A 13,338-nucleotide genomic window follows, 5' to 3' on the forward strand; every position below is an offset into this window, starting at 1 on the left:
CGAAGGCAGGCATGCCCCAGCTTGGGATGAGATGGGCTGAGCAGACTACACTGTCGTTGCCAGCCTCAAGGCAGTAACAACCTTCACTCTTCGTCATCTCATTCCCTGCCTCCATCCCACTCCCATAACGCCCCGATAAGACAACCCATGTCGACCTTTCAACTCCTGACTGATGGTCCCTATCTCCACTGCTCCTCTGCATGTCTACAAGCACCATGCACAAGCACTGCTGGCCGCTGTACACGTCTCAACAAGCAAAAACAAACAGCAAAAGGGCTGGTGTTACCCCCCCATGCCGTCCCATGGCCCCCACTTACAAGATCTGCTACCGGCGATTTCTTCCTGTTCTGCTTTTCCACCTCGACCTGCATTTTGGCCATGGGCTTTGCCATAGCCAAGGCCATTTTGGCTTCAGCTTGGAGTTTCTTTTGCCGGGTGAGGAAGTCCATGTCATCGAGGGACTCCGACTCTTCCTCTGTTGTGTCTCTGTCGGAGTAGGATGAGCTCTGCTTGCTCTAGGGAAGCAGACATGCAGCCTTTACAGCACTGTTGCCCCAACCGTGCCACAGCAAAGAAGTTTGCTGTTAACATATTTTTGTACACTTACAAGTGGTATCATTTCTATAGAAAAGGTGAAGAGCACAGATTTTTAAAAAAATTTTAATCCACAAGATTATCTTTAAAAATCAGAGTAATTTCCAGATAGGCCTCCTTGACTATTAATAGCAACTCAAGCACTTTAAATGGAAAGAGGAGCCAACCAGATCAATAGGTGTTGAAGGGACAGACTGGTTAAGCTGGAGGAAAACATTTGGGGCCACAGTGTTATATTCACAAAGGAAAAGAGAGGAGAGGAAAGCTGGTGGGAGCTGATACCATGTCATATCCTTTACTGCCTGGATAATTATCAGAGTCAAAAAGAAAGGGAGGAAGGAAGAAAGAAGGAACACCTTCACACAGAGGCATCTGCTCTACAGCAGCCCTGCGCAAGCCAGGGGCAGTTTGCTATCTGCCCCTCAGCATCTCGCTTTTCTTTTATTGATGGCTGAAGACACTGCTCTGGGGTTTAGCATTGCTGTTTTAATAGGATCAGCTCTTCACCAGCTTCCATTATGGATGGCCTCATAGTTTCCATGCTCTGGAGCCTCTGTGGGATGGGTTCTTGGACCTACCATGGGTGACAATGGCGTGTCCAGGCTGGTTTCTGTCTTGCTGTCATCGGCGTCGCTGTCCTTGTCACTGCCACTGTCGTTCACGAAGCAGATCTGCAGGTTCATCCCACTTTGTAATCTGCAGGGGGAAAGGGAGAGGTGACACCGCAGCCCCCTTGCGTCGGCTCTCCCTGCCGCGCCGATGGGTTGCGCGGGCAAGATGCTGGAGCGCCGTCAGCAGCGAGTCGTTCACCTTTTGAAAGGATGCTGTTGTCCTGATGTTGTATTGGCCTCAGGAAAATATAACCATTTTCACTTTTTTCCAAGAAGGTGGTCATCCCTCACCCAAAAGCTGAGCCAGGATCACCAGCCTGTGGCGGCAGGGCACGGGCAAGCTCCTGCTGCTGCCCAGCGCTGCCATTTCTGAGCAGCAATTCAATGTGGGACTGGAAACTCAGCGGCACGATAATGATAATGCTTCTACCACCACCTACTGATGAACTTCAGAATTGCTGAGATACTGCAAGGCTTTTGTCATCACGGGTAGCTATATTATTACATTAAATAAAATATTATATATAAAGTATATATAAAATATACTAAATACATTTTACATACAAATAGATAATACATATAAAACATTATTATAGTATATAAAATAATGTGTTAATGATTGAAACTATTTATTCAGAAGGGTAATAAGCCTGTTTGTGGCCAAGAGGCACTACTGTACCGCAAGAGATTATTGCTGTGTTTTCTGGACCCTCTGCTCCATTGCCTGATTTGGACAGGTTAAGACCACCCAAACTCACTCCCCGGGAATGATTTTCTCCGGACGCAGTGGCTCAGGGTAGGGGCATCCCAGTGCAGGTTGAGAGAGGGAAAAGCACTTCTACAGCTGAGAGCATCCTGGCTTTTGCTCACACAACAGTTATCCCCCAAAGCCACTGCAGAGCAGGTTAGCCAGGTAACACACGTTTTACTGGCGCTGGCTGATGCCCACGGAAAAGCATGGCACCCCAAGCTCCAGGTGGACCCCACGGCTCCCTCTGCTCAGACCAGCCTCTGAAAGCAAACACAGGAATGCATTTTTTGGACAAGAGGGTATCTGTGAAAGCCCCCGCTGATGCTCACATTGCGGAGCAGCTCTGCAGCCACCAGCCGAGCTCACACGCCCCAGGCTCTCCAGGACAATTTGCCCACCTGACACCAGGGACAGGCCCGTTTGCCTCCTACAAAATCTGCTCAGGCTTTGGTCATCTTCCAAATTTATGAAAAATTAACCCCAGAAACTAGAAATTTCTGGGGTCACCTCTACCAGCCTTCTCGGTGCATCATACTCCATCACTACTTGCTGAAGATGGGGCAAGCCCCCCCACATGTTCTGCTGCCTGTTATTCCTCATTCCCAACTGGGGGGGCTTATATCAGTACTTACAGACAGCAAACTCTTATTTTCCATTTATTTTAGTGGAATTTCTTATTCACTATTACCATAAAATAGACAGCATTAATAATTGAAATTTTTTACGCTGAGGGTGGTGAAACACTGGCACAGGTTGCCCAGAGAGGTGGTGCATGCCCCATCCCTGGAAACATTCAAGGTCAGGCTGGACGGGGCTCTGAGCAACCTGATCTAGTTGAAGACGTCCCTGCTTATTGCAGGGGGGTTGGACTAGATGACCTTTAAAGGTCCCTTCCAATCCAAACTGTTCTATGTTTCTATTCTATAATTCTGCACAAGCTTTGGAGCCATGGTGGACAGACACAAGTATCCAGGCTGGGAAGCAGGATGCACCCTCGGCTCAGCTGCAAATTGCATTGTGCAGAAAGGGCAGAGCAAGTGCAAAATGTGGGTCTGCGACTCACGTGCCTTTCGAGAGCATGACCCCAACTCCTGAAACCCAGCAATTTATGCTCTTTCATTTCATAGGCAAGCAGAGTTTTATTTCATCTGTAAGCATAAAAATGAGAGCAATGGTCCCGCAAAGGTTCCTGTAGGTCCTGTAACAGGCACTGTGCAATACTAATGCTTTGCCTGGACTACAAATATTAACGAAACGCCAAAGAATTCAGGTACAGCTGGTAATTTATCGTGGCACAGCTGCCAAGCCCTGCCGTGCAGCACTAATTAGACCCGCGCTACAATTACAAGATAGCAGCTCCTGGTTTAGCTGTAACTACACAGAGCAAAACTGTTTTCCCTTTCAAATGACTTGCAGTTCAATTTAATTTCACAATTGTACCTCTCTGGTGTAATAACAGTATTCCTCCTGGTTTTGTGCCTCTCTAAGACTTTTTTCTTCTCTCACACCATGGCAACAGGTAGATCTTCACTCCCAATGTGGGAGGCGTTTGATGCTTTCCAAGTGCTACGGGTTACTCCCAGCAGCTGCATATATAAACAAGCCTTTCTGGAGTATATTTGATGTAGAAGTTTTAAAAATCAGAATAAGTGCGGTATCCATGCTATGCAATGTCCCAGCCCCAGGGATGGAGCCATGTCCAGTGAGCAGAGCCTGTGCGGAGCACGTGGACGTGTGGGGGAGGCAGGGACCCACATTAAAGCTCATTTTTTCCATTCTCTGGTGCTTTCTGTGTGCGAGATTAATTGCAGCCCTGACTGCTCTGCACTGCCACCAGGGCTAGCTATCAGCATCAGATCTGCTTCCAATGGGCTGCCACCTCCCGAGCCACTAAAGGAAGATACACTTTCACAAACTGGTGGTTTTTCAACAACCATCACCACACTGCCTGACCCAGGACTGGTGGGACCATCCTTGAGCCCTGCCCTGCTTTTTTTCAATCCAGCTGGCGGCCGGTCACGAGCGGTGTTCCCCAGGGCTCAGTTTTGGGGCCAGTTCTGTTCAATATCTTTATCAATGATCTGGATGAGGGGATCGAGTGCACCCTCAGCAAGTTTGCAGACGACACCAAGTTGGGCGGCAGTGTTGATCTGCTCGAGGGTAGGAAGGCTCTGCAGAGGGACCTGGACAGGCTGGATCGATGGGCCGAGGCCAACTGTATGAGATTCAACAAGGCCAAGTGCCGGGTCCTGCACTTTGGCCACAACAACCCCATGCAGCGCTACAGGCTTGGGGAAGAGTGGCTCATGCACGTCTGGCATTAAACCAGGTGTTCAGACATCAAAATTCTCAGTATTTTGCTACTCAGTGTAAAGAACTCCTTGGAAAACAAAATTAATCAACTATTTTCATGACAATAACTCCAGTTGTGCATACGTGATACTTCCACCACCGCTGTTGGTTTGCTCATGTCCAAAGGCAATGCTCAGTTCAGGACACAGATCCTAAATGAAAACCTGAAGGAAACCTAACTCAGGGAAATTCAGCTCATTTGCTTTATCCTCTGAGCATCCGAGTATCTATTCTATACAGTTTTAACCTAATATTTTAGCATATTGCTTACAATTGCTTACATAACAGACACCAATTGCATTTGGAGCATAAGATGATGTTCTAAAAGCAGGAAAATTCAAGAATATGGCTGCAAGTAAAAACTGAGGGATTCTCTGAAGGGAAAGGTCTCAGGACGTCCCACTGGAGGCATCTCACACTTTTCAACCTCCAAAGAGGTTTTGGGCTGCGAGGCTGCCTGGCTTACCGGGAGGAGAGGCTCGGCTTGCCACTCTTGCTGCAGCTGGTGTAAAGTCCTGGGCCATCGTCGAAGAAACTGCCCAGAGCCAGCTTCTGCCTGATGGACTCACGCTCATTCTTCTGGGCCTGAAAGGGAAGGGCGACAAGAAAGGATGAAGTTGCCGGTCATGCCAGCGTGCAGGAAGGAGAGTTGTCCCACCAGCCTCACCGCCACACTCATAATGCCCAGCATCCCCCAAGCTGTCTCCCACGCTTGCGTGGGCCACACAGCCCATCCCAACAGGAAAGCCCATCTGCATCTCTCTCTCTCCACATATTGATAGATATATATCTATATACACACACACCTGATGTATACATCTGATATATACCTAATATACACATTGATATCTGTACCTATATCCATATACAGCCACCAAGACCACACTTGCACCATTAGCATCTTCCACTTCCCTGAGCAGCCTCAAAACCTACACAATCCTTCTGCCAGCGTACTTAGAGATGTATTTTTAACCATCGCCATCAAATTATCCACAGTTTTAAAAATGTATTTTTATATACATGTTTTTCTGAATAAGTGCAAGCTACAAAGTGATTTGAAATTAATCACCGATCAATGATTATGGAGATGAGTGTAATCAATGTGCAATAAATGAAAATCACAGATCTAGATTCAAAATTAGTACCACTACTATCCCAGTGTCTGTCACTAATGGATTATGTGCCAACGCTGACAACAAATTCATACAAGGCAGCAAGTTATTGATAGACGGAACATTTTGAAGCCCTCAAACATTTCATTTTAAAATAACGCATAATACCCCATCAAGAATACACAACAAAAGAAAACATAGCAGGCAAGTATGGACTGCTTCCACGCTGTTAATTAATATAACTGTGCTTCCCATATTTTACCTGTCTAACTAAAAATAAAGCACCTTTTTTGATACAAGGGAGTGAGATATAACAATATGCAAATTATTGACTTAAAATAGCTAGTAATTGAATTCCAACTTCAGCACTGACTACATACGTTACATTATCACATTGCCCATTATATTGTCAATCCCTTACCAAAATACATACTTCATCTGTAACCTAACTCCTTCTATTTAAAATATTAAAAATAACCCCCACGGCATCAAGTAGCATCGAGTTTTTGGGTTCAGCTCCTGGTTTCCGAAGTTCTACCCAGACCGCCCAGCTATGTTTTTCTACTTTTTTTTTTTCAGGTTTCAATAACTGATGCCTCAATCACACAGAGGCAGTTAGATTTAGAAGAAAAAATAGCCAGCCCTGCTGGTGAAGGCAGCACAGTGAAGAAAAAAATAAGTAAAAATGAGTGAGAAATATTTCTTTAATGGACTGAAAGCAGAGACAGGGTTGCCCGTGCCGGTTCCTCGTGCTGCCCATCTCACGATGCATGTGGGTGTCTCCCCTGTGAGTGCCAGGTGCATCCGTCAGCGCATCAATATTTCACGAAGTCATGGATACTCAGCCTCCCCGTTTTTCCTACTCAGATGATCCTCTCCCACATTTTCCCATCTACTTCTGATTTCCCTTGTGTTCCAACAGAAATCAGGAGCCCAAAGCGCATCTCCGCTTCCTTCTGCCTGGCCAGGACAGCACATCCCACCCTCCACGCCAGCTGGGACCACTCCCTCCCTCAGCAGCATACCCCCCTACTCTGTGTGCTGAAAACTAGTCTTCTTTGCATTAAAATACACATAAATACAGGCACACTTTCACATATTTACCCCTTTCAGATGGGGCTGCCTCTCCAGATCCTTTAATTTTGCTCCATTTCCCACCAAGATGGCAACTGCTCCCAGTTTGACATCTGTACTTTTAATCAATGTGCAATTTGTTTTCTCCACCAGGTCATTACTGAGGATACTAAATAACACTGCTCCCCCAGGACTGAGCTCAGAATATCGCATTTTATAAACCAGACACAGGCTAATGACCATAGAGAAATCAAGAGTCCTATTTGTTGTTATTATAAAATAGGGAACAGTTACTAAGAAATATAATATACCTAAGGGAACTGGACTTTAGGCTTTAGATAAATTACCCAACATCTGCAGTATACATCCTGAGTTGGGTATTGAAAACTATAAATTGAGAAGGAAAATTGCAAATGTTTTTTTGACTATCAAATACACTTACTTGGTATATAAAAAATAATGGATCAAATACTCAAAATGCAAAGGTACTAGTAAGAAAAACATAAACCCATGTTATTTAAACATGTATTCTGACACTGAATAAAAAAATGTATGTATTTTTGAAAGAGGGGTCTGGTGTAGAGCTGAAGTCTGGTTCAGACAATTAATTTAAACAAAAGGCTGCTTTTTATTTTTAAGGCAAAACAGTTTTGGGTGGATGTTTTCCTTCTTACTGTTGACCTTCCAATTCGGAAAGGAAGGTTTTTTAAGTACATGAATAAAAACACAATGTCAGATTATGGCTGTGACTGCCTACATGTAAAACGCTTTACACAACTGTTCCAGTAAAGGCAAATTGCCAGGAAAGGTTCAGCCTTTCCCCACAGCGGACTCAGCACACTGTTTCCCAGCCCCATTGCCTGCTGTAATTATTGCTGTTTATAAATCTATTGCAATCACCTCACCAGTGTTTGCAGATTATACACAATCATTTGTGCTCTTCACCACCTGCCTCTGACACGTGCTGGCACCCAGCCTGTCCCCAACATGCTGCAGCACCTTGACAACAAAAAAGCCACATTTTTGGTTGAGAGCCTGAGTTTATCCAATATACACCTTCTTCCCACACAACCCCATCCCTGGGCACACACAGAGGTACCACTGATGCCAGAGGCCATCCCCGACCGACTGGATGCAGGATGGAGAGTGGACGTGTACAGCAGTGGGCACAAGAGTTCTGCAGTTTTCTGGGAAACCAAGCAAAGTCCATACTGTGTTATTTCTGTCCCTTAAGAAGTAGTAGCCAAACTGCTCTTTTCACCACGTACCACTCCACACTATTTAGCATGCAGGCACCTGTACTAGCAGCCTTTACTCATTACAGACATCACCCGAAACAGCACATAAAATTGCACACAGAAGATTTATTTGGCGCTGAGGTGTAGCAGCGGTTTGCCAGGCTTCTCGTCGTGCCCTGAGACCCCTCAACCTTGCGTAGAGCAGGCAGCTCCTAATAACGGCTGCCGACGGCACTTCTGGAGTTGTACCGATCGATACCAAACCCGGACCAAATACCAGATGTGCTTTGCTAAGGTGCTGCTTTTTTGGAGAGGAAAGAGGCTAATTACACAGTAAATTACAGATTAACGGGTGCCAGCAATACTTTGGCAGGACCCCGTCCCACTGGGCAGTGCCACTGCGATGTGAGGGGTTAAAATGCAGCAAGGCCGGCGGAGGCTGGATGCCAGGGCCATCCATCGGCACCAAACAGGGTGCACAGCCAGTGCCTGGCCCTGGCCACCAAGGCTATTTTTGCCAGGGTCTGTCATTACCAGCCATGGACAATTACTATATTTAAAGTTCCAGACCCATAAGCAGTGCCTTATTTTATCTCTGTAAAGTACAAGGGCTATTATTGGATTTACAAACAGAAATTGTAACCACCGATCATTTGTTTTTATCTCCTTTTTCTTCACGGTGGATTTGCTGGTAAATGCAAAACCAAGTCAAACTTGCGTATCTCAAGCCACGTGGCAAGTTGCCTTAAAACCCAGGGGTCTCAAGATACGAGAACGCATTTGGAAACATCTCTTTATGTTTTCTTTATCATAAAGTGATATGGAAACGCAGGGGGAGGAAGGTTTGCTGCCCTGTGCTGGTGTGTTAAACACCCCCAAGTGCTTCCCTGCTCTGGCACCCGAAACCCAGCACCCTGGGAGGGTGTTGGGCAGCACTTTGTCAGGTCCCCCTCCTGCGAAGAGAGCGACTGTTGGCAGACAAAAGGCTCCTTTTTGTCCCTTACCTTTTTATAACTCCCCTCCCCGGCCGGCGCGGCTGCTTTCCTGATGACGTCACCCATGCCATTACCCTCCCGACTCATCTCCTTCGCTCCCGGGTCCTCACGTGGCCGGTGAAACGCTCCCGCCGGGGCATCTCAGTCCTTCCTCCACTCTTCAATTGGCACCATGGGATCAAGTGCTCACCCCTGGAGCCAAGACCTGCAGCAGCCCACCGTCCCCCAGCTGGGATGCTTCCCCGGCCCCTCTCGCCTCCCAGCCGCTGCAGAGCACCTTGCTTTTCCCTAATAAAGTCAACAGCAGCGCCGGAGCCTCGGCCAGCTGATGAGAGGGAGACGAGGTCTGTGCGGGCCAGGGAAGCCGCGTCCTCCTCCAGCCACTGCCAGCGCCGGATAAAAATAGCCCTGAGCCCTCACCGGCTACACAAGGGCAGGAAAAAACCCGGTGTCTGATGTCAAAACCCAAGCCTGGCGGCGCAGTCACGGCCAGAGGAGGCAGGAGGAAGGGGCTTTCTCCCAGGGTTTTCACCATGGAAGCTATCCTAATGAAATCCCAGCGGTCAGAGGAGCTGCCCATGGCTGGGGCAGTGAACCTGGGCAGAGCCGGAGCGATCCTCAAGCCCTTGCATGGCTGCTCGAGGATGGGCAGTCACAGCAATGTCAACCACAAGATGTAATTTTCACTCTTTACACGAAAAACACCAGAACGGACCCCAGGGAGCTATTTCCTGGCTAAACCAGCTTTTTCAGGTGTAAAAAAAAGTTTCTAGGAATTAACCAACAGAGCTCAAAAAGGTGTCCAGCCTCAACCTGCCACCCATCTTGTGGGCTTGCAGAGCCTGGGGACCACCACACTGCCTGGTCCCTGCTCAGGGGTGGTTGAGCATCCCAGTCCCAGCTCCCGGGGGGCTCTGCGGGCTTGGCAGTCCCCAAACCTGCACCACTTACAGCTCCAGCTCTCCAGTCCTGCCCGGAGAATCAGGCTTCACAACACAGCCGCTGCCCCCCAGCCCCACACAAATCCTGCTCAGTCCTTGCTGAGATCTCATCTCTGTCGCGTACACCCATCATGGTGTACGTTTGCTCCGGATCAGCTGCAGGCAGGCAGCGAGAGGCAAAGATCACATGCTCGGGGCAGGCATTTCTATAGGGAATCCTTGCAAATAAAGAATTTATGCCAAAATTTCTCAGCGATCGTCAAAACATGGTACAGCAGCAACAAAAGTACTGATTTCTGGTGCAACACAATTATGCTGCATGCTAGATGAATAACTTTAATAGCTCTACAAAGTTTACATGTTTAAATGATATATCCAAGTCATGCTGACACCACTTCAGCTAAAATGCATATTCTAGTTAGATTACCAGCTCTAACAACATACAAATTATGCATCACAGCATTACTCTACTCTGAAGTTTCAGGAAAAAACAGTAATAATAAACAGGATTGTTTAATTCCATTCTTGTCCCAGGATGCTGCTTTGTAACTATAATTCCCAAATGAAACAAAGTCGTTCACTGGATATTTAATTATTTTTAGTTCCTCTCCACCGCTGACTCATTGTGTCTTTTCCTGCCGTTGCTAAATTAACTTCCTCTCCTGGCCGTGGGGATGGATCCTGACACAATAAATCTGGAAAAAAAATAAAAATCCCACAGCCCAAGAGGAAGGATGTGGTGGCCAGGAGCACTGGGCTGGGGGCTGCGTCTGCAATTTGCCACATGCTTCCCCCCCAATTCGGGACAAGTCGCCACATCACCCTGCCCTCCATGGTCGGAGGGAGATGTCCCCATGCCTCCTCCCCGCCGGCTGAGACGGTGAGCCCCAGCCCGGTCCCGCTGTGCCCATGGTACCCAACATGCAGAGGGGGGATGCTGCGCAAATGCACACTATGTGCAAGCCACCCCTCTGCAAATTGACGTCAAAGTCACCCCTAAGGGTAGGAAGTGACACAGCCTACCAAAAATACATTTGGCACTTTCTACCCACATTTTTTTAAAATGTTTTATCCCCCATTCCAGGTTTCAGGCAGCTCACCTCTGCCCTGCCCTCCAAGCCAGGATGCTCCAGGACCAGCCTCACGGAGGGGCATCCCCTGCGCGGATCCCACAGAGCTGGTCTCAGTCTCCAGTGAAAACCCCGTTTCCAGCAGCCGCCTCATTCAAGGCGACAGGAGAAAAACAAATCTGGTTAGGAAGCACGGCTGGGAGCCCCTGCACCCCTGTAACCATTGCTGGAGGTATATTTGGGTGCTCTTCTTGGTGGCCAGGACCGGACCCAACCCTGCACTCCTGGGGGGGGCATTTCCCCACTAGCAGAGAAAAGGCCAATTTAAACTCTGGATATCAAAAACACAAGACAAATGAATTGTGTGGTTGTCTCAGCACAGGGACCAAACCCTTTGGTGCTCAACCCCTTCCCCACCTGATGCAAAAGGCCACCGTGGGCAGATGGGCAGCACCAGTGCCTGCACCAGACTGCCCGACAAACACCCGCAATTGTCCCTCTGGCAACCGGACTCCGCTTGAAACACACACACATCATCTATTGTACACAGAGGGTTTAAACAAACAAAAAAGCAATGACGGGGGCTATGCTGTCAGGTATGGTCCACGTTGGCATCGCCGGTCAAGGACTCCTCGCACGTCAGATCGCATCAGAAGGAAGCTGGCCTCCATGGCCACAGCTGCTGCTGCAGCTCCTCCAGCAGCCAACGGCAAATGCTGGCACAGGGGAGAAGCAGCCACAGCCACCTCAGCCTGATTTGCTTTTTAGAGCACAAAGGGAAAGCTCAGAACGGGTGTATCTGGAGCAGGTCAGCTGGGGTGTCACTACGGCAGGAGCACACAGCCATGGACCCAGTGCCGTGAGGAACATACCAGCCAGGAATGGCAGTGCTCCAGTCCTTCTTAATCAAGGTGAGGAAATAGGACACATCAAGTTTTATGTTCTTTAAACACACACTGATTGCTTATGGACAAGCAAGGAGCTAAATTTAACTCTACTGTGCATACGTAACGCTTGCTTGAGTCAATAAAAAAACCCCTCTACGCTGTTGGGGCATACTCCAGTGCGGGAGGAAACCACCCTCCCTTTCTGTTGGGGATCAGCTCCCACACACCACCAGTTACGAGTTAGTAGGTAAAAACCCTAAATTCCCAGCAAAGTTCAATGAAAGCACTCCGAGCACCCTCCCTGCCAAACCGGTGTTCACGGCCACAGGGCGCTCAGGCCAGGGTATTGAGGTGACTTCCAGATTCGTAGAAATCTCAAGTTGCCAGAACTATTTCACAAAACATTTATTTTATTGTAAAGGTCGGAATAAATGTCTTCTGAAGAGTCCCTTCACAGCACAGCATCCTTCCAGCACAGAGCAGCCAGTACAAGGCACTTACAAGTCCCTGCAAATTTAGGGATGAGATGGACCATGCCCTCCCTCTGATGATACTTCCCTGAGCTTTAGCACACCAAGTGCTTTACACCTACCTTGCAGAGCTTTTTCTTTTGATCTCTGTCTAAACAAGAAGGCCTTCAGCCTCAGCTTTCTATAATGCAGGCTTTATTTTATTGTAAGTGGTTTGGGATGCAGGGTTGGTGTGCTCAGCCACACGAGCTGAGGTTCCTCTGCTGTACCACACTGCAGCACCCCTCCAGCGGGGCGCCAGCCACAGGCGAGAGGCCAGGCCAGCAGCTCTCCCACTCTGCCAGTGCTCCATGGTGGGTTTCATGGCATGTGAGGTTTTCTCCAAGGCCCATCTCTTGGGGTTATATTCTGCCATGAGAATTTGTATTCACTTTAATGAAAAAGATTATGACAGTCTGGTATTTCTACATGCCACGAAAGCTTACAAAACACTAAAGATACAAAACAAAAGAAATCTAATAAAATATCTCAATTTTTTCTTTTTTAAATGAGCACTTTATATTTTAAGTTTGTGATTTTTATGGACTACTTCTGTGGCTCAGTGCTTGGTGAGACCCTGGGAGTGGTGGGTGATGGCCAGCCTTGCCTGGTCCATCCCTTGGGCAGCCAGCAGCGATACCAGCACCTCCCCGCTACAGGGGTCTTTCTAACAGACCCCCCTCAAGAAACATGCACAAACCTGACATCATCAGAGCAGCAGAGAGTCAAGCCTGATGCACGCACCTGGACCAGGTCCCAGGTGAACGCACGGGGCTGAGCAGGATGCGCCACACGTCCCGACCCACCTAAGAAACTATTGCAAATAAAATTTCATTGTTCACATCAGATTTTTTTTTTTTAATTTTCTTTGCATGTGTAAAGCCCGGTAACATCTCCAGAGTGACCGTCCCACCAGCAGATAGCTCAGACCGTGACTGATGCCAGCGCACGGAGCCAAAACCGGTTCCCACAGGCAACTGCCTGTTTGGAGACTCCTGCCTTAGGCAGGGGCACCAGGTGCGGGGAGGTTTCTCCGCTTTTACAGGCGCATTAGAAATCAACCCAAGGAGATGACGTAAGTCTAGACATATTACCCACTCGTACGGTGGTGGCAAAGACACACAGATGAAGCTGGCAACAGCCTGAAGAGTCCCGTTTTGCTTTGCAAAGGTGGACCTGTTGGGCAACGTTGAAAATACGCATT

The 13,338-nt window shown here is 48.0% G+C and overlaps 1 protein-coding gene across 1 annotated transcript in view; it reads right to left on the reverse strand.

Annotated features, from left to right (window-relative positions):
- LOC103925243 (schwannomin-interacting protein 1) overlaps positions 1-9,064 on the reverse strand; it is a 14,577-nt gene extending 5,513 nt beyond the window's left edge. Inside the window, exons 1-4 of the mRNA XM_009333923.1 lie at positions 8,737-9,064; positions 4,775-4,893; positions 1,173-1,290; positions 318-515 (exon numbers count right to left, since the gene is read on the reverse strand). Coding sequence (XP_009332198.1) covers positions 318-515; positions 1,173-1,290; positions 4,775-4,893; positions 8,737-8,814 — 513 coding nt within the window. The 5' untranslated portion in view covers positions 8,815-9,064. The remainder of the gene's footprint in view (positions 1-317; positions 516-1,172; positions 1,291-4,774; positions 4,894-8,736) is intronic.
- Between the last annotated feature and the right edge of the window lie 4,274 nt (positions 9,065-13,338).

The sequence above is a fragment of the Pygoscelis adeliae genome, unplaced genomic scaffold (genome assembly GCF_000699105.1).
Source record: "Pygoscelis adeliae isolate BGI_AS28 unplaced genomic scaffold, ASM69910v1 Scaffold241, whole genome shotgun sequence".
In the NCBI taxonomy this organism is placed as follows: domain Eukaryota; kingdom Metazoa; phylum Chordata; class Aves; order Sphenisciformes; family Spheniscidae; genus Pygoscelis; species Pygoscelis adeliae.